At 41.2% G+C, this 13,329-nt stretch overlaps 1 protein-coding gene across 6 annotated transcripts in view; it reads left to right on the plus strand.

Annotated features, from left to right (window-relative positions):
• MPDZ (multiple PDZ domain crumbs cell polarity complex component) overlaps positions 1-13,329 on the plus strand; it is a 136,875-nt gene that overhangs the window by 32,097 nt on the left and 91,449 nt on the right. For all 6 annotated transcript variants that reach the window (XM_080939985.1, XM_080939987.1, XM_080939989.1 and 3 more), the window contains exons 4-6: positions 9,880-10,092; positions 11,123-11,262; positions 12,236-12,449. In XM_080939985.1, coding sequence (XP_080796111.1) covers positions 9,880-10,092; positions 11,123-11,262; positions 12,236-12,449 — 567 coding nt within the window. The remainder of the gene's footprint in view (positions 1-9,879; positions 10,093-11,122; positions 11,263-12,235; positions 12,450-13,329) is intronic.

Raw genomic sequence — 13,329 nt, forward strand, 5'->3', positions numbered from 1 at the left:
CAAGTAAGCAGAGTTTCTTTGAAGATCTTGTGATGCCTCAGAGTAGAAACATTGTTGAAGGACTGTCTGTCATGGCCTAGACATCACTGTCATCAGATGGCCTTTTAGAGTCTTCTTCCCCCAGGACTTGCTCTTGGCACAGTTCTATGTCACCATCACATTAGCGTGAGAATGAGAAGAGAGGAAGTTGCTCACATCCTGAGGAGGATGTGGAGGCACCAAAAGATCACGTGATGGAGCAGGCTGAAGCCAGGATCCAAGTCTTGACTACAGAGCTCTCTGTTGTTTATGTTTCACTGACTTCATAATTACTGAGCATACTTTAAGGATTTTCTCATGACTTGAGGGCTCCTCAGGATTATTTATTCTCAGATTGTTGTTATTTGCTTTTGTATTAGTTTATGTTACTGATAGGTTTTAGTTACTGATCTTAAGACTTTAATCTTATATGATCTACACACACACACACACACACATACACACACACACAATGAAATGAAAGGTCTGAAGTGTAATCCAGTCCTTTGATAGCACTCAGTACATATTAGCTGTCTTTTCTTATTTGCTAACCTTCAATACTGAGATTTAATATTCTAAGGCAATAACTTTCAAAATTTTGATTTCATGATGACTTACATTCTTAAAATTTATGAAAAACTTGGGTTGGAGAGATGGCTCAGAAGGGTAAGAATGTTTGATTTTCAGTCATGAGGACCAAAGTTTGGGTCCCAGAACTTATACAATATGCCCTGTATCTTTAAATACTTGCAGCCCAGTTATCAAGAAACTGATGTCCTCTCCTGGCCTCTGTTACAAAGGTGTAGGTCCCTGTTCACACAAGTACATATCCTCTTGCAGACACATACACATGTATACACAAGTAAAAAATAAATCTTTCATATTATTGATGAAGAGCTTTTAAACATTTTAAAATTTTATACCCAAGTATTGACTGTAATAAACGTTAAAGTTGAGAAATGCTTTAAATGTTCATTAATTCATGTACAATAATTATGGAAAATCGATTTTATGTTTAAAACTTAGTGAGAGGAACAACTTTGCTTTATATTTTCTTTACATTGCTCTACTCTAATTCTTGACTGAGTGGCTGAGGTGGTGGTGGCAGTCTGTGTGTGTGTGTGTGTGTGTGTGTGTGTGTGTGTGTGTGTTATGTGTGTGACTAAAACCTATTAGTAACAGAAACCAGTGCAAAATCACATAGCAGCAATCTGAGAATAAATAACCCTAAGGAGCCCTCAAGTCATGAGGAAATTCTTAAATTATTCTTAAATTCTTAAATTAAGATTCTCTTACCTGCTTTTGCATTTAGTTTGTTTGAATTTGTGGTTTTACCTGGTATATATGGCCGTGCATGGATGTGTGCACTGCAAAGGAAAATAACATTTTTAAGAAATTGTAGCTATTCTTCTTTTATTTGAAAGATGTATTGTTTTAATTTCTGTGTTTATGTCTGTGTGCTGTGGTGTGAATGGGCATGTGGTACATACAGAGGGAAGAAGAGACATTAGATCACCTGGACCTGGGGCCACAGGTAGCTGTGGGCTGTGTTGTGAGCTTTTGGAACTGAACTCAAGTCCTCTGCAAGAGGAGCAAATGCGTTTACTTCTGAGCCGTACCTCCAACCCCTGCTATTCTTCTTTAATAGATTTCCAGGAGCTTTAGGATGTTTTCCTAAAGGTTAGGTGGAATGTGGAGTTTGGAACTCAACAGTATTTCACACTCCATCACAGTGAAACCCAGTTGTTTGTCATGATTTTTATTTTTTATTTATTTTTTTGTTTTTTTTTTGGGGGGGTTGTTTTTGTTTTTTTATGCAAACATACTTTTATATTACTTTGGCAACTTGAAAAATTTGGAGATTGACAAAATTAAAATTTATACTTATTTATACAATTAAAAGTAGCGCTCGCTAATTATAATTGAGATTGTATCAACAAAGCCTCTTAGAAGTGGAATGATGTTGAGCTCAAGGTGGCAGATGTTAGCTCTAAAATTCTAATTTTTCATCTGAAAGTGCTATCTTCTTTATTGGTAACAACTATGATCAGGTTACCCTTGTGTTTTGCTCATTTTTGAAGACATGTCTATCTTTCATATACTCAGAAATACATAGTCATAGTTTGAACCTGAATCATATTTTCAGATATGCTCATTAAAACTTGGCTAGTTCAGCTTGCAAGTCAAAAGTAGTAGCTTTCCTTGATCCCTTTTCCAAGGTCATTTTTCCCCCTTTATATGATGCTTCAGCACAAAAGACATGAGCTAAAGGAAGATATTTTTAAAAGGACTTTTAACTACTCCCTCGGGAACTTTTGGGTCATCTAGAGTACCTGTATTTGGGTGGCTGTAACTGACCAGCTTGAGCTATACAACAAGGCTCCAGGGTAAGACTCAGATTTCAAAAACCCAACAAAGACCAACCAATGAGGAAAGGAACAAAGAGTACCCCCAAAACCTTTATAGAGTGATCTAAAGAGTGGCAAGATAGGTTGATATTTGTGATAGAGGAGCTGGAAGTATTTCTGGTCGTCTTTCTTTTAATCTCCACAGTACAAATTCTCCGTGCCCCCCCCCCATTGAAACATTAGAAGCCCGAGTACTGCCAGAACCAGAACTATTATTTTTGAAATTAGAACCTCAGTGGAAACTCAGGGAGTAAGTAAAAAAAAAATCCTTTTATACTTCACTTAATTATTTTATTGCATCTGCAAATGCACGTACACAGGACATAGGTTGAATGTGTTGTTCAGAGAACAGCTTGTCATGTTCTGTTCTTCATGCTGGTCCCAGGGATTGAACTCAGGTCATCCGGCTTGGTGGCAGGTACCTTTCCTTCTGCTGAGCTGTCTCACAGGACCCAGGACTTAATGGCTTTAAAGAGTAAACTTCAGAGTTTTTTATGACAGCAATGAAGAGTTTTCAACACAGTTGGGACTCTTAGAACTTCAATTACTTCTTCTTTGAACAGATCACTCAGTGCTTTATATCTATGTGGTGAAAGACCTGGGTGGGGGGGGGGGGTTCACGATCTTCATTTACATTTCAGATGTTATGTCTTTCCCCCAATCCCATCCCCCCTCCCTGTCCCATTGCCTCCAAGAAGGTGCTCCCTCTCCCAACCACCCTCTTGGCGGAGAGTTCCTTTTTTTTTTTTTTTTTTTTTTTAAAGATTTTAAAGGCTTCCTTCCAAAGTGTAATTTATCTCGTCAGAGGGAGTACATTGCATTGTGCTTGAGTGCAAGGTTTGTTTACTGTACCTATTGACCGGATTTTTATAAATATTTTTATTTTTTGTAATTTTGGCAATGAATAAAATCATTGTAGCTGCAGGTCTGAGCGAAAACTAAAATGCTATAAAAACTAGTCTAAGTGGTAAAGTGGCCGATCATTTAAATTGATGAACACTGTGTTGATGCCGAGCCTGCATTTTTGCACTTGATGCTGTCAACAACTCACTCGTCAGGCCCTGCGCTGGGTAGATTAATACTCTCTGTATACACTTTACTAAATGCCAGAAAGGAAAAGTCAAGAGTCTCACACACTCTTTGATGCATTTCCTTCTCTAGGCTTTAAGTGTTCTTTGCCCTCCATCTTGAGTTTGATAGCTGGTAATTTGTGCTTTTCAGCACAGGGGAGTGTTACATAAAAGTAGGCAGGAGAAACTCAGCACTCAGACCTAACGGGAGCAGGTGTGGAGACTTTCCTTCGCCGTCACTCAGAACAGTCCTTGAAGTCTTAGGGTAAAGAGCTGCTTTCCAAATCGAATCTCCTCGTTTGTTAAGTCTTATCAGCTGAAAGCAGTCAGAACTGACTTTCCGGGGGCCTATTCCATGGTTCTAGACCACGGTCTGCACTTAAGAGCTCATAGCTGAGAATGAAAGATATCCATTTCAGTAGTTGAGTGAACTGAGTGAGATTCTTGGAGTAATTTTATAGTTAGTTTTAAATACAGTGTTTCACTCACATTTAGCATTAAGACTGGGGAATGAAACTTGTCCATCTCTGCTCCCAATGCTGCCTAGTGTCACATAACCTGATGGTTAATGGGAATCTAAATGAATAAGAGGGAGATCTCAGACGTGTAAAATTGTGCTTGTGTGTGACACTACTATCTTTCCATGGAACTGCATCTCATTCTGTTTGTAGCTCAGAACATTTGGAAAGTATATATTCCTTTCGTCTACAGATGTCTCCTTTCTGAACCCACAACTCAATTTCCTTAATTAGATTTAAAAATAAGGACCCCCCCCACCCTTCTGTGATTTTTGTTGAGAAAGTTATTGCCTGTCCGAGAATACTTAGAATATTCCCTATGTTTTCTTCTGGAAGCTTCAGTGTTTAAAGTTTTAAATTAAGTTATGATGTTGCCTGTGCCCTAGTCTACTTGCTGCTGACCCTACCTGCCCTTGGGAGTTGGAGGTAGGGGGGTGCAGAGTCAAAGACACAAACCCCTGGAGCAAGTGAGAAACATTGAAGTAAACTCATGTAAATAGTGCTGCAAGCTCCTTAATACCACCCACCCACATCCCCCATTGGCCCCAAGAAAGCATCGCTTCTAAACAGCAGTTCCTGATTGGCTGGTATTGTCTGCTACATCAATCCTGGGTCTGTCAGGCAGTCCTCAATTAGGTCCTCCTGTAGGAGATGCTTTTGTGGCTGCATGGGTCCTCAGCATGTACATAGAGGTGGCTCTGCCATTCCTGCTACCATCCTTAGTTCCTTTAAATTGAGTTTTGTACAAGGTGTAATATATACGTCTAATTTCATTCCTCTGTAGGTTGGTGTCCAGTTTTGCCAGCACCATCTTTTTATTTATTACGACATGTGCTTTTGCCCAGTTTGTCAAAATGAAGGAGTTATAGCTTGGTTGTCTTTTTAGGTCCACTGTTCTGTTCTAATGTTTTACCTGTCTGTTTTTATGCAAGTATCAGCCTGCCTTTACCACTGTAGCTTTGCAGTGTAGTTTGAGGCTGGGTCTTGTAAAATGTCTCACAGTGTTCTTATTTCTTAGAGTTCCTTGGTTGCTTGTGGTCTTTTGTGGTTTTGTTTGAATATGTTAATCTTTTTTTTGATCTGTGAGATATGATATGGGAATTATGATAATTACTGAATTAAATTTGCAGATAAATTTCGGTAGAACAGACATATTAATAATTGGCAACCGAGGAGCATAGGTGGCCTTCCCATTGTCTCAGGTGTCCTCTTATTCCCCTCTTCCTTGTTGTGAAGTTTTATGGTGTAGAAGTCAGATATGCTTGTAGTTAATTTTTTGAAATTATTTACGTGAGAGTGCATTGTTGGTATACATTAAGACTAACGATTCTTTTAAAAAATATTGATATTTTATCTTGCAATTAGAGCAAGAGTCTTTTAAAATAAGATTCGTTTCATAAAGATTTTAAAACTATTTCACCATATAGTCCAGCACTCTTGAAATTCATCCAAAGTGTATTAATACTTTGTTCCTCGTTTATTACTAAGGAATGATCCATGGTATGGTTCTATTGCTTGAAGGGGATTTTGTTTCCAGTATTATTGCTATTACAGATGAAGTTGCGGCTGTGAGCAGTTATGTAGCGTGGTTTTTTGGATGTAGATTGTTGTTGTTGCTGTGACTTTTGTTGTTGTCAGGACAGTTTTTCCAGTGTATTTCCTACGCGGTTCTTGGATTCATAATTCTCTTGCCGCAGCTTCCTGTATTACAGATGTGTATTATACACATGTACTGTATTATAGACATGTATTACAGACATGTATGTGTATTACAGACATTCTTACTATGTCTGGCCTCCAGTTTAGGACTTTGTAACTGAATAATGCTCAGGAGGCTGTATGGTTAATGCATGTGTGACTTTCCCACAGAAACTACCAATTTATTTGCCAGTAAGTATATAGTTATGTTTTCCCACATCCTCCCTATGTTAGGAGGTATAAAATGGACTTCTGTATGTTTTCAGCTGACTCTTCTTAGTGCTTCTGCACATCTTTATGTACCTGTTTCTATCCTATATCCTATTTAGTGACATGTTTCTTTCTGCTTTTGCTCAGTGTTAAAACTTCTGAGTTTCCTGATAGTTTGTGTCCTTGTCCTTGTCCCATCAGATGTGTCATTGACTCCCTCCATTCTAGTCTAATTAGTGCTGTCACCACTTGGAGGATGCAGAGAGCTCAAAATTCTTAAACCTATTTCATCGCATCCCTGCCCTTTGAGTAGCTGCCTGCACCAGAGCTCCATAGATATTCCACACTCTGTAGGAGTGTGTTGTTTGCTGTTATAAGGAATTGGTATCGATTCACTCACATTTTAAACCTTGTTTACTATTCTTTAACCCTGGACCTTCCACATTTTCGACCTGCTCTCTTAGATTAGGTTCTTTCTGGCCCCACATTTATTTTGTCCCCCCCCCAATCTAAGGCAACCAGTGTGTTTGCATACGTATGTTCTGAAAACAATCACTATTTATGCCCAGTTTGTTAGGTTTTATTTATTTATTTTTATTATATGCTCATTTATTTGGAGACAGAGTCCCCTGAATCGTGATTTTGTCTGTTTTTCTGTTGACATTATAGGTGTATGCAGACACCTCTGCTATGTCTTAGTTTTTAGTCATGCTGCTCAGTTGTGGCTCAGGAAGGAAGCTTTGCTTTTTTGGTGATGAGTTTCAGCTTTTTTCTCCTGGATCTTCATGATTTCTCTGCCTTGTATAACAGCAGCGTCACTAGGATGCACTGTGGTCAGGAGCCTCTGAAGTAGATCGATGGCAGTGGTCTCAGCTTTTTATGTTCCTCTCCTTCACGTAGCTACTGCTCTGCTTCTTACCATTAGAACATGCTAGAATTCCTGGTGTCCCTTTTTATAGTTGGATATGCTGTGTATTGTAAAAAAGAAACAGAACCAAGGATATGTTTGGTAGAAGCCAGGTATGGTGAGGTAGAAAGGGGTGCCTCTGCAGGAGGGGGGAAGAGGGAGAGAAGGGAGGAAGAAGAGGAGGAGAAGGAGAAAGAGAATAGAGGAGAGGAGAGGAAAGAGAGAAGAGGAGAGGCTGGCCAGGTACACAAGCAGGGGGAGAGGAGTATGAGGAGAAAGGGAGAGGGGACAGGGAGAGAAGAGGCAGAAAGTAAGAGAGCTAGGCCAGCCAAACAGCCATTTTTATAGTAAGCCAGGTATTACATGGCTGTTGCCAGGTAACTGTGGGGCGGAGCCTAGAAGGAATGCTAACATTCCCCCATTTTGGTTTAATTAAAAAAAGGAGAAACTAGACTAGCTACTTCCTGTTGATTTGGGGTGATGTATCTCTGGGAAACCTAAGAAAGTGGGAATGAGGATGTTGGTCCAGTCTTAGGAGAGTTGGCTGTTTCTTGTCTAGGGTCTGTGAAACCATCTGTGGGTAGGAAGGAGCAGGTCCATGGAAGTGTCTACATCTGTGAGAACAGATTAGAGCATCTATGGGTTGCTTCACTGGAGCTATTCTAGATGTAGATTTTGAGTAAATGCCTGGACTTGACATGATGTTGAAACACACACACACACACACACACACACACACACACATACAAACATGAGGTAGAAAAAAAGTTAAGTACGTTTGGGAGAAAACATTTTATCTTAGATGTACATTTGAAACCTTTAGGTCTTGGTGGTTGTGTTTTTTCCTAAGAGTATACGTTTTCAGACTTAAAAACAAGTCATTTGATAGGATAACTAAATTACAGCTTTTAAAATATGTGGGTTGTTTTAAGTAGGTAACTGTGACACTCCATTGATATGAAACTTTGGGAACAGGCAAGAAGCCAGGGAGATCGCCAGCCTCATCAGACTCTATAAGATGATCTTCACATTGCAGTGACAAGTGTTCTCCAAAAATTTGACTCTTTCGGTGCCCTTGACTCTGGTCCCCTAACAGCAGAGCTTGTACTTCAGTGTTAATTTTTTTATATGGAGACTATCTATTCCTGGAATTGGGTTTGTTCACTCTGGCTCACTGCAGCCGAAGTCCAGATATTTTTTCACTATGCAAACACGCCATCAGCATTAGGTCCTAGTGTGTGGGATCTTACAGCCCGTCACACGTTTTATTATACCATCTGCTTCAACCTGAGCAGTATGTCTTCTACAGCAGGCAGGCTTCCCTGAAGTTGCCATGTCTGGGGGGGAAAAAAAAGCCAGTCTTGGCAAAAGAAGCTTGTTTTTGAAAAATAATAATTGATTATTCCTGCTGTAGATTTTAATATAAGCTTTTGATAGAACTCCCAAAAGCTTCTTTTCTCTTTAGCATGGGTGACTAATGGTAGATAATATAATGGTAAAATTTTGGTAGCTTTGGTGACGAAGTGAGTTTTCTGCTTTATTTTTAAGGATGGGTGACAAACTCTTAGGTATAGATTGGTGGCACTGTATGAAGTGTTCTCACTGAATTCATCATTGGATGCTCCTCACCTCCTTCTCCTGTAGTGGTACTTCAAGTGATGCTGTTCTGTGTAGCATGCAGAGGCAGTGTGATGGAGCAGCATCTTGGTCACCCGTCCTTATTAGTCATTGGCCTTTGTGTGATCCATCATCCATGAATTGGAGCTGATGCTAGTGGGGGGTTTGTGTGGATGAGTATTTGTTCTTCAAATACATATGGAAGTTCTGCTCTGGGCCAGGCATTCCTCTAAAGGTCAGCAGAAATATCAAAGAAAACAGAGTGGTTGGGTCCTTCCACTAGGGAGTTTTACATTTTAGTTACCCCAGGGTCTAGAAAGGAAGTGTTGTAACAGCAGCTGTCTATCAGCAGCGTGGAATTGTGTGGAAGTGCCATCCTGGTTAGTTAGCATTTACTGGCCCAAGGAAGGAGCGTCTCCACTGAGCAATCGTCTTTATTACGTTTGCCTGTGGGCATGTCTCCAGTTTCTTGATTGGTCATTTGTGTAGAAAGATCCAGAGCCCTGAAGGAAATACCATTTTCTGGGCTGATGGTCCTGAGCTGTAAGAAAAGACTAGCTAAGCATGAGCCTGAGAAAGACTGAGCTAGAGACCAAGCTTTCAAGTTGTCCTCTTCCACGGTTCCTGCCTCCATGCTCCTGCCTGGAACCTCTGCCCCTCTTTCCTTCTGGGATAGATACTGACCTAGATGTAAGCCACAGGACCCTTTCTACTGTCTACGTGGCATGTGTTCAGAGTGTGTTCCTGTCACAGGAACAGTGTGAAACTACAATAAGCCGGGAAGAGAAGCAGGGCCGGGCTGCCAGCAGAACAGGGGTCCTGTGTGGGATAGGTTGTCATGGAGGGCTTCTGCACGGTAAGGCTGTATAGGCAGGAGTGAAGTAAAGAACAGAATGGGAATACCTTGACCTGGCTGGTGCTGTGGAACACCTTACTGCAATGTCAGATATGTGAGGAGTTCAGCATAGCTAAAGACAAGGGAAAGAAGAACAGGACAAAGCTGTTTTGAACATAGCACTGATGAATCTTTCTGACGCAGAGTTGTAGAATAAAACTGTGCAGGAGTGCCCTGTTTGGACTGGCTGCTTCTACTGCACAGGTCGGATTGACAGCCTACAACTCTTAGGAATGACCGCTCACACTGCTCAGTAACTGCACAGTTAGCATCATCTGTCCACAGTGCTTTCACTGTCTTTACTTGGAGCCATGCAATAGACACTGGGATATTCGGATTTGCAAAGTAAAATTATCTTTTTATTTTGGCAGTTTTTATTCCAGATGTAGCAGGAAGTGGTCTGATTGCCAGGGTTAATGTTAACCTTAACCTCAGATTAAAGAAGAAAAGGGCTGCAAAGCTACTCTCACGTCTCCCACCACCGTGGGACGACGGTATGGTATTCCAGCCGTTGCTAATCATCCCTGCATTCTCCTAGGTAAACCTTGCTACTTTGGCAACAGCCAGTGCTGACCACACCCACACACCTCAGTTCAGGTCTCCTGTCATCTCCAATCCACAAAGCGAATCACATTCGCTGTCTCCAAATAATGGGAACCTGGAAGCAATTTCTGGACCTGGTGTTCCACCTGTCCTGGATGGAAAGCCTGCCAGTGATGAATTTGATCAGCTCATCAAAAACATGGCCCAGGTAAGCATGTTTCTCCCTGTGAGACAGTACTGGATGTGTTGAAAAATGGTCCTCCAGTCCTGGATAATTTGAGGAGTGCAGGAGCATTCGTAATACCTGAACAGGTTTGTAATGAAAAAGCATTTGCGGAATTTTGTCTAGCTTAGATGTTTCTGTTACATTTTATTTATTTGATTATTCATCATTTCACCCTTCCCTTCCTCTCGCCAAATGCTTTTGAGATAGTGGTCCCTGTTTTTTTTTTTTTTATTAATTATGCACATGCATATGTACCCACACATACGTCTTGAGGAGACACATATGAAATGAAGGGGTAAATGTGGGTATTTTTAGTTGGCTGGGAGTGTGAGCACCCTGCCTGTATGAGGATCAGATCAATGAGGGCAGTGCAGCTGGGGCTAATGGAATGGAAGACAGTTCTAGATACAGGGTGACAGGGACAAAACTCCCATGAATCATTTTGACACATAATTGTAAACAACGAGCTGCATTCCTTATAGATTTGCAGTTAGGATTGACCATCTCCCTCTCCCTACCCACCCCTCTGTGTGTGTGTGTTCCTAAGTACATAAATACAACCTGCTCAGTCTGGATAATGTTACTTAACATGTTTATATTTTCAAGGCTGGTCATTTGGAAAAATGATCACATTTTAAACTGAGTATTTTGTGCTACAATCTAAGACATACTCCTCTGGCAAAAGGAAATGTCGTATCTTAGGTGACAAGTACTAAATTAATCTTTCTCTAGTTCCTCCTTTTTGATAATCAAAGAAATACACCAAAGAGATAACTTCTGTATGTAATAATGTTTCTTGTTTTGTTTTATTTTGAGACTGTTTGAGTTTGGTTTTTGATTTCACTGTGGAATCTGGGCTGGCCTCCATTTTCTGTTTAGCCCAGACTTGCACACAATACTCTTATCCTACTCCCTTGGTCTCAAGAGCTGAGATCAAAAATATACATATGCACCATTGCCACCAGCTAATAATTGTCTCTTGATTCTGTTTTCTGTTTTGTTTCCTGAGCAGGGTCGCCATGTGGAAACGTTTGAGCTCCTCAAACCTCCATGCGGAGGCCTTGGCTTTAGTGTTGTTGGGCTCAGAAGGGAGAACACAGGAGAGCTGGGGATATTTGTCCAGGAGATTCAGGAGGGCAGTGTGGCTCACAGGTGAGAAGTTCGCAGCAGATTCTTTGTCAGCATGTGACACACACAAGGGTTTTTATCAATGCAGGAGGAAATGAATTCAAAGAAAAAGCAGAAGCACTCAGATGTTCACTAGGCTTCAGAAGCCTTTATACAGTGGGAGTATAGAGCAAGTCCTTTAAAGTATGAGCTCCAAGGTGAGTGAGACGCTGAAGTTCTGGCTGTGCTGGTAAAAGGACATAAATCTGGGTCTCCAGGACTCTCATAAAGACAGCCAGATGAGTGGGCACACATCTCTAACCCAGTACTGGGCCAGCACAGGTAGGCGTATGCCAGAGTTTGCTGGACTGACTACCAGTGTTGCCAAGAAGACAAGCTTTGGATTCTCCGAGAGACTGTCTCGGAAATGAGGTACAGAGCAGTAAGAGGAAGACCCTCAGTCACCCCATGTCCTTGCTACACAGGTGTATAAGCAGTCATGCACACGTGTGCATATGCCACACACATGAGAGTAGCTTTTAAACACACACATGAGAGTAGCTTTTAAACACACACGAGAGTAGCTTTTAAATAGTCATAAACGAATTGTATTTTAGTAAGTTAAGACTCAAATATAATTGTCCCCCCCCCATGGTTATTATAGGAGCTCATTTTGAATAGAAATCACTAGAACTGTCTGGTTATAGTTTGAATTATGTTTCATTAGTGTAGTAAGAGTAGGAAGAAATACCTACTCTCATTTTTAACATAATGTAAATGAGTGTTAGAGTTAGTCAGCTATTGATGGAAAGGGTCCGTTGACAGCAGTTAGGTAGCATAGACAAGCACGGGGTGGGGGGGGACAAATGCTGCACTTTTGAGTAGAGATTCAGGTACAAGTTATAAAGATATGTGTATTCACACTAGGATTAAAGGGGCCTGAACACTTCGGCCACAGGGACCGCCATTTCCTTGAGAGCATTCACACCTTTCAACACTTCATTTCCTTCCTCGGTAGAGATGGCCGGCTTAAGGAGACTGACCAGATCCTTGCCATCAATGGCCAGACCCTGGACCAGACAATCACACACCAGCAGGCCATTAGCATCCTGCAGAAGGCCAAAGACACTGTACAGCTTGTTATTGCCAGGGGATCTTTGCCGCACATCTCCAGCCCGTGCATTTCCCGCTCCCCGTCTGCAGCCAGCACCATTTCTGCCCACTCGAATCCCGTGAGTAGACAAGAAAACACCTCCACTCTTTCAGCTGTGCTCACTTTCTAATGCCTGCTGTTTCCTCAGGTCCTACTGGATTTTTTTTTTTTTGGGGGGGGGCTTGGGTTTAGTTTTTTAAGGATTTTTAAAAAATAATTATTCTTTGATGTATTCCTACTTAGTATTTATTTCTGAGTTCTGGTTAAGTTGTGAACTTTTAAAGTAGCTTTTACTTTGCATGAGTCTTTGACAGCAGTAATAAAATGAATTTCTTTAATAAAATTTACTTTACCTGTAAGTGGATAAAAACCTTTATTTTGCTTGGTTTTGTTTTCCCTTTTTTCTTCTTTCTCCTTCCTTTCATTTTTTTCTTCCTTTCCTCTTTCCTTTTCCCTTTTCCCCGTTCTCTTTTTCTCCTTCCTATTCTCTTTCCCTCCCCCTTCCTCTTCCCTTCCCCCTCCTTCTTCTCTCCTTCCCCTCCCCTTCCTCTATTCTTCTTCTCTCCTTCCCCTCCCCTTCCCCTTCTCTTCACCCCTTTCCCTCTCCCTCCCTTCCCCTTCCCCTTTACTCCCCCTTTCCTTTCCTTCCCCTCCTCTTCCCTTATCCTCCCCTCCCTTTCTCTTCCTCTCGCTCCTTTCCCTTCCCCTTTCTTCCTTTTTTTCTTTTCCTTTGCTTCCCTTTCTTTACTTTCTCCTTTTTGCACATTCATAAAATCTCTCCCTGTAACTCACTTTCTGTGTAGATCAGGCTAGCCCTGAGCTCTCTGGATGTGCCTGCCTCCACCTCCTGAGTGCTAGGATTGAAGGTACATGTTACACCATCATTATGAAGCTACAGTTAGCTGTCAGTGATGGCATCAACTTAAAAAAAATAGCATCCTACTTCAAGGCTTAATTAG

Source organism: Micromys minutus, assembly GCF_963924665.1.
Source record: "Micromys minutus genome assembly, chromosome: 28".
In the NCBI taxonomy this organism is placed as follows: domain Eukaryota; kingdom Metazoa; phylum Chordata; class Mammalia; order Rodentia; family Muridae; genus Micromys; species Micromys minutus.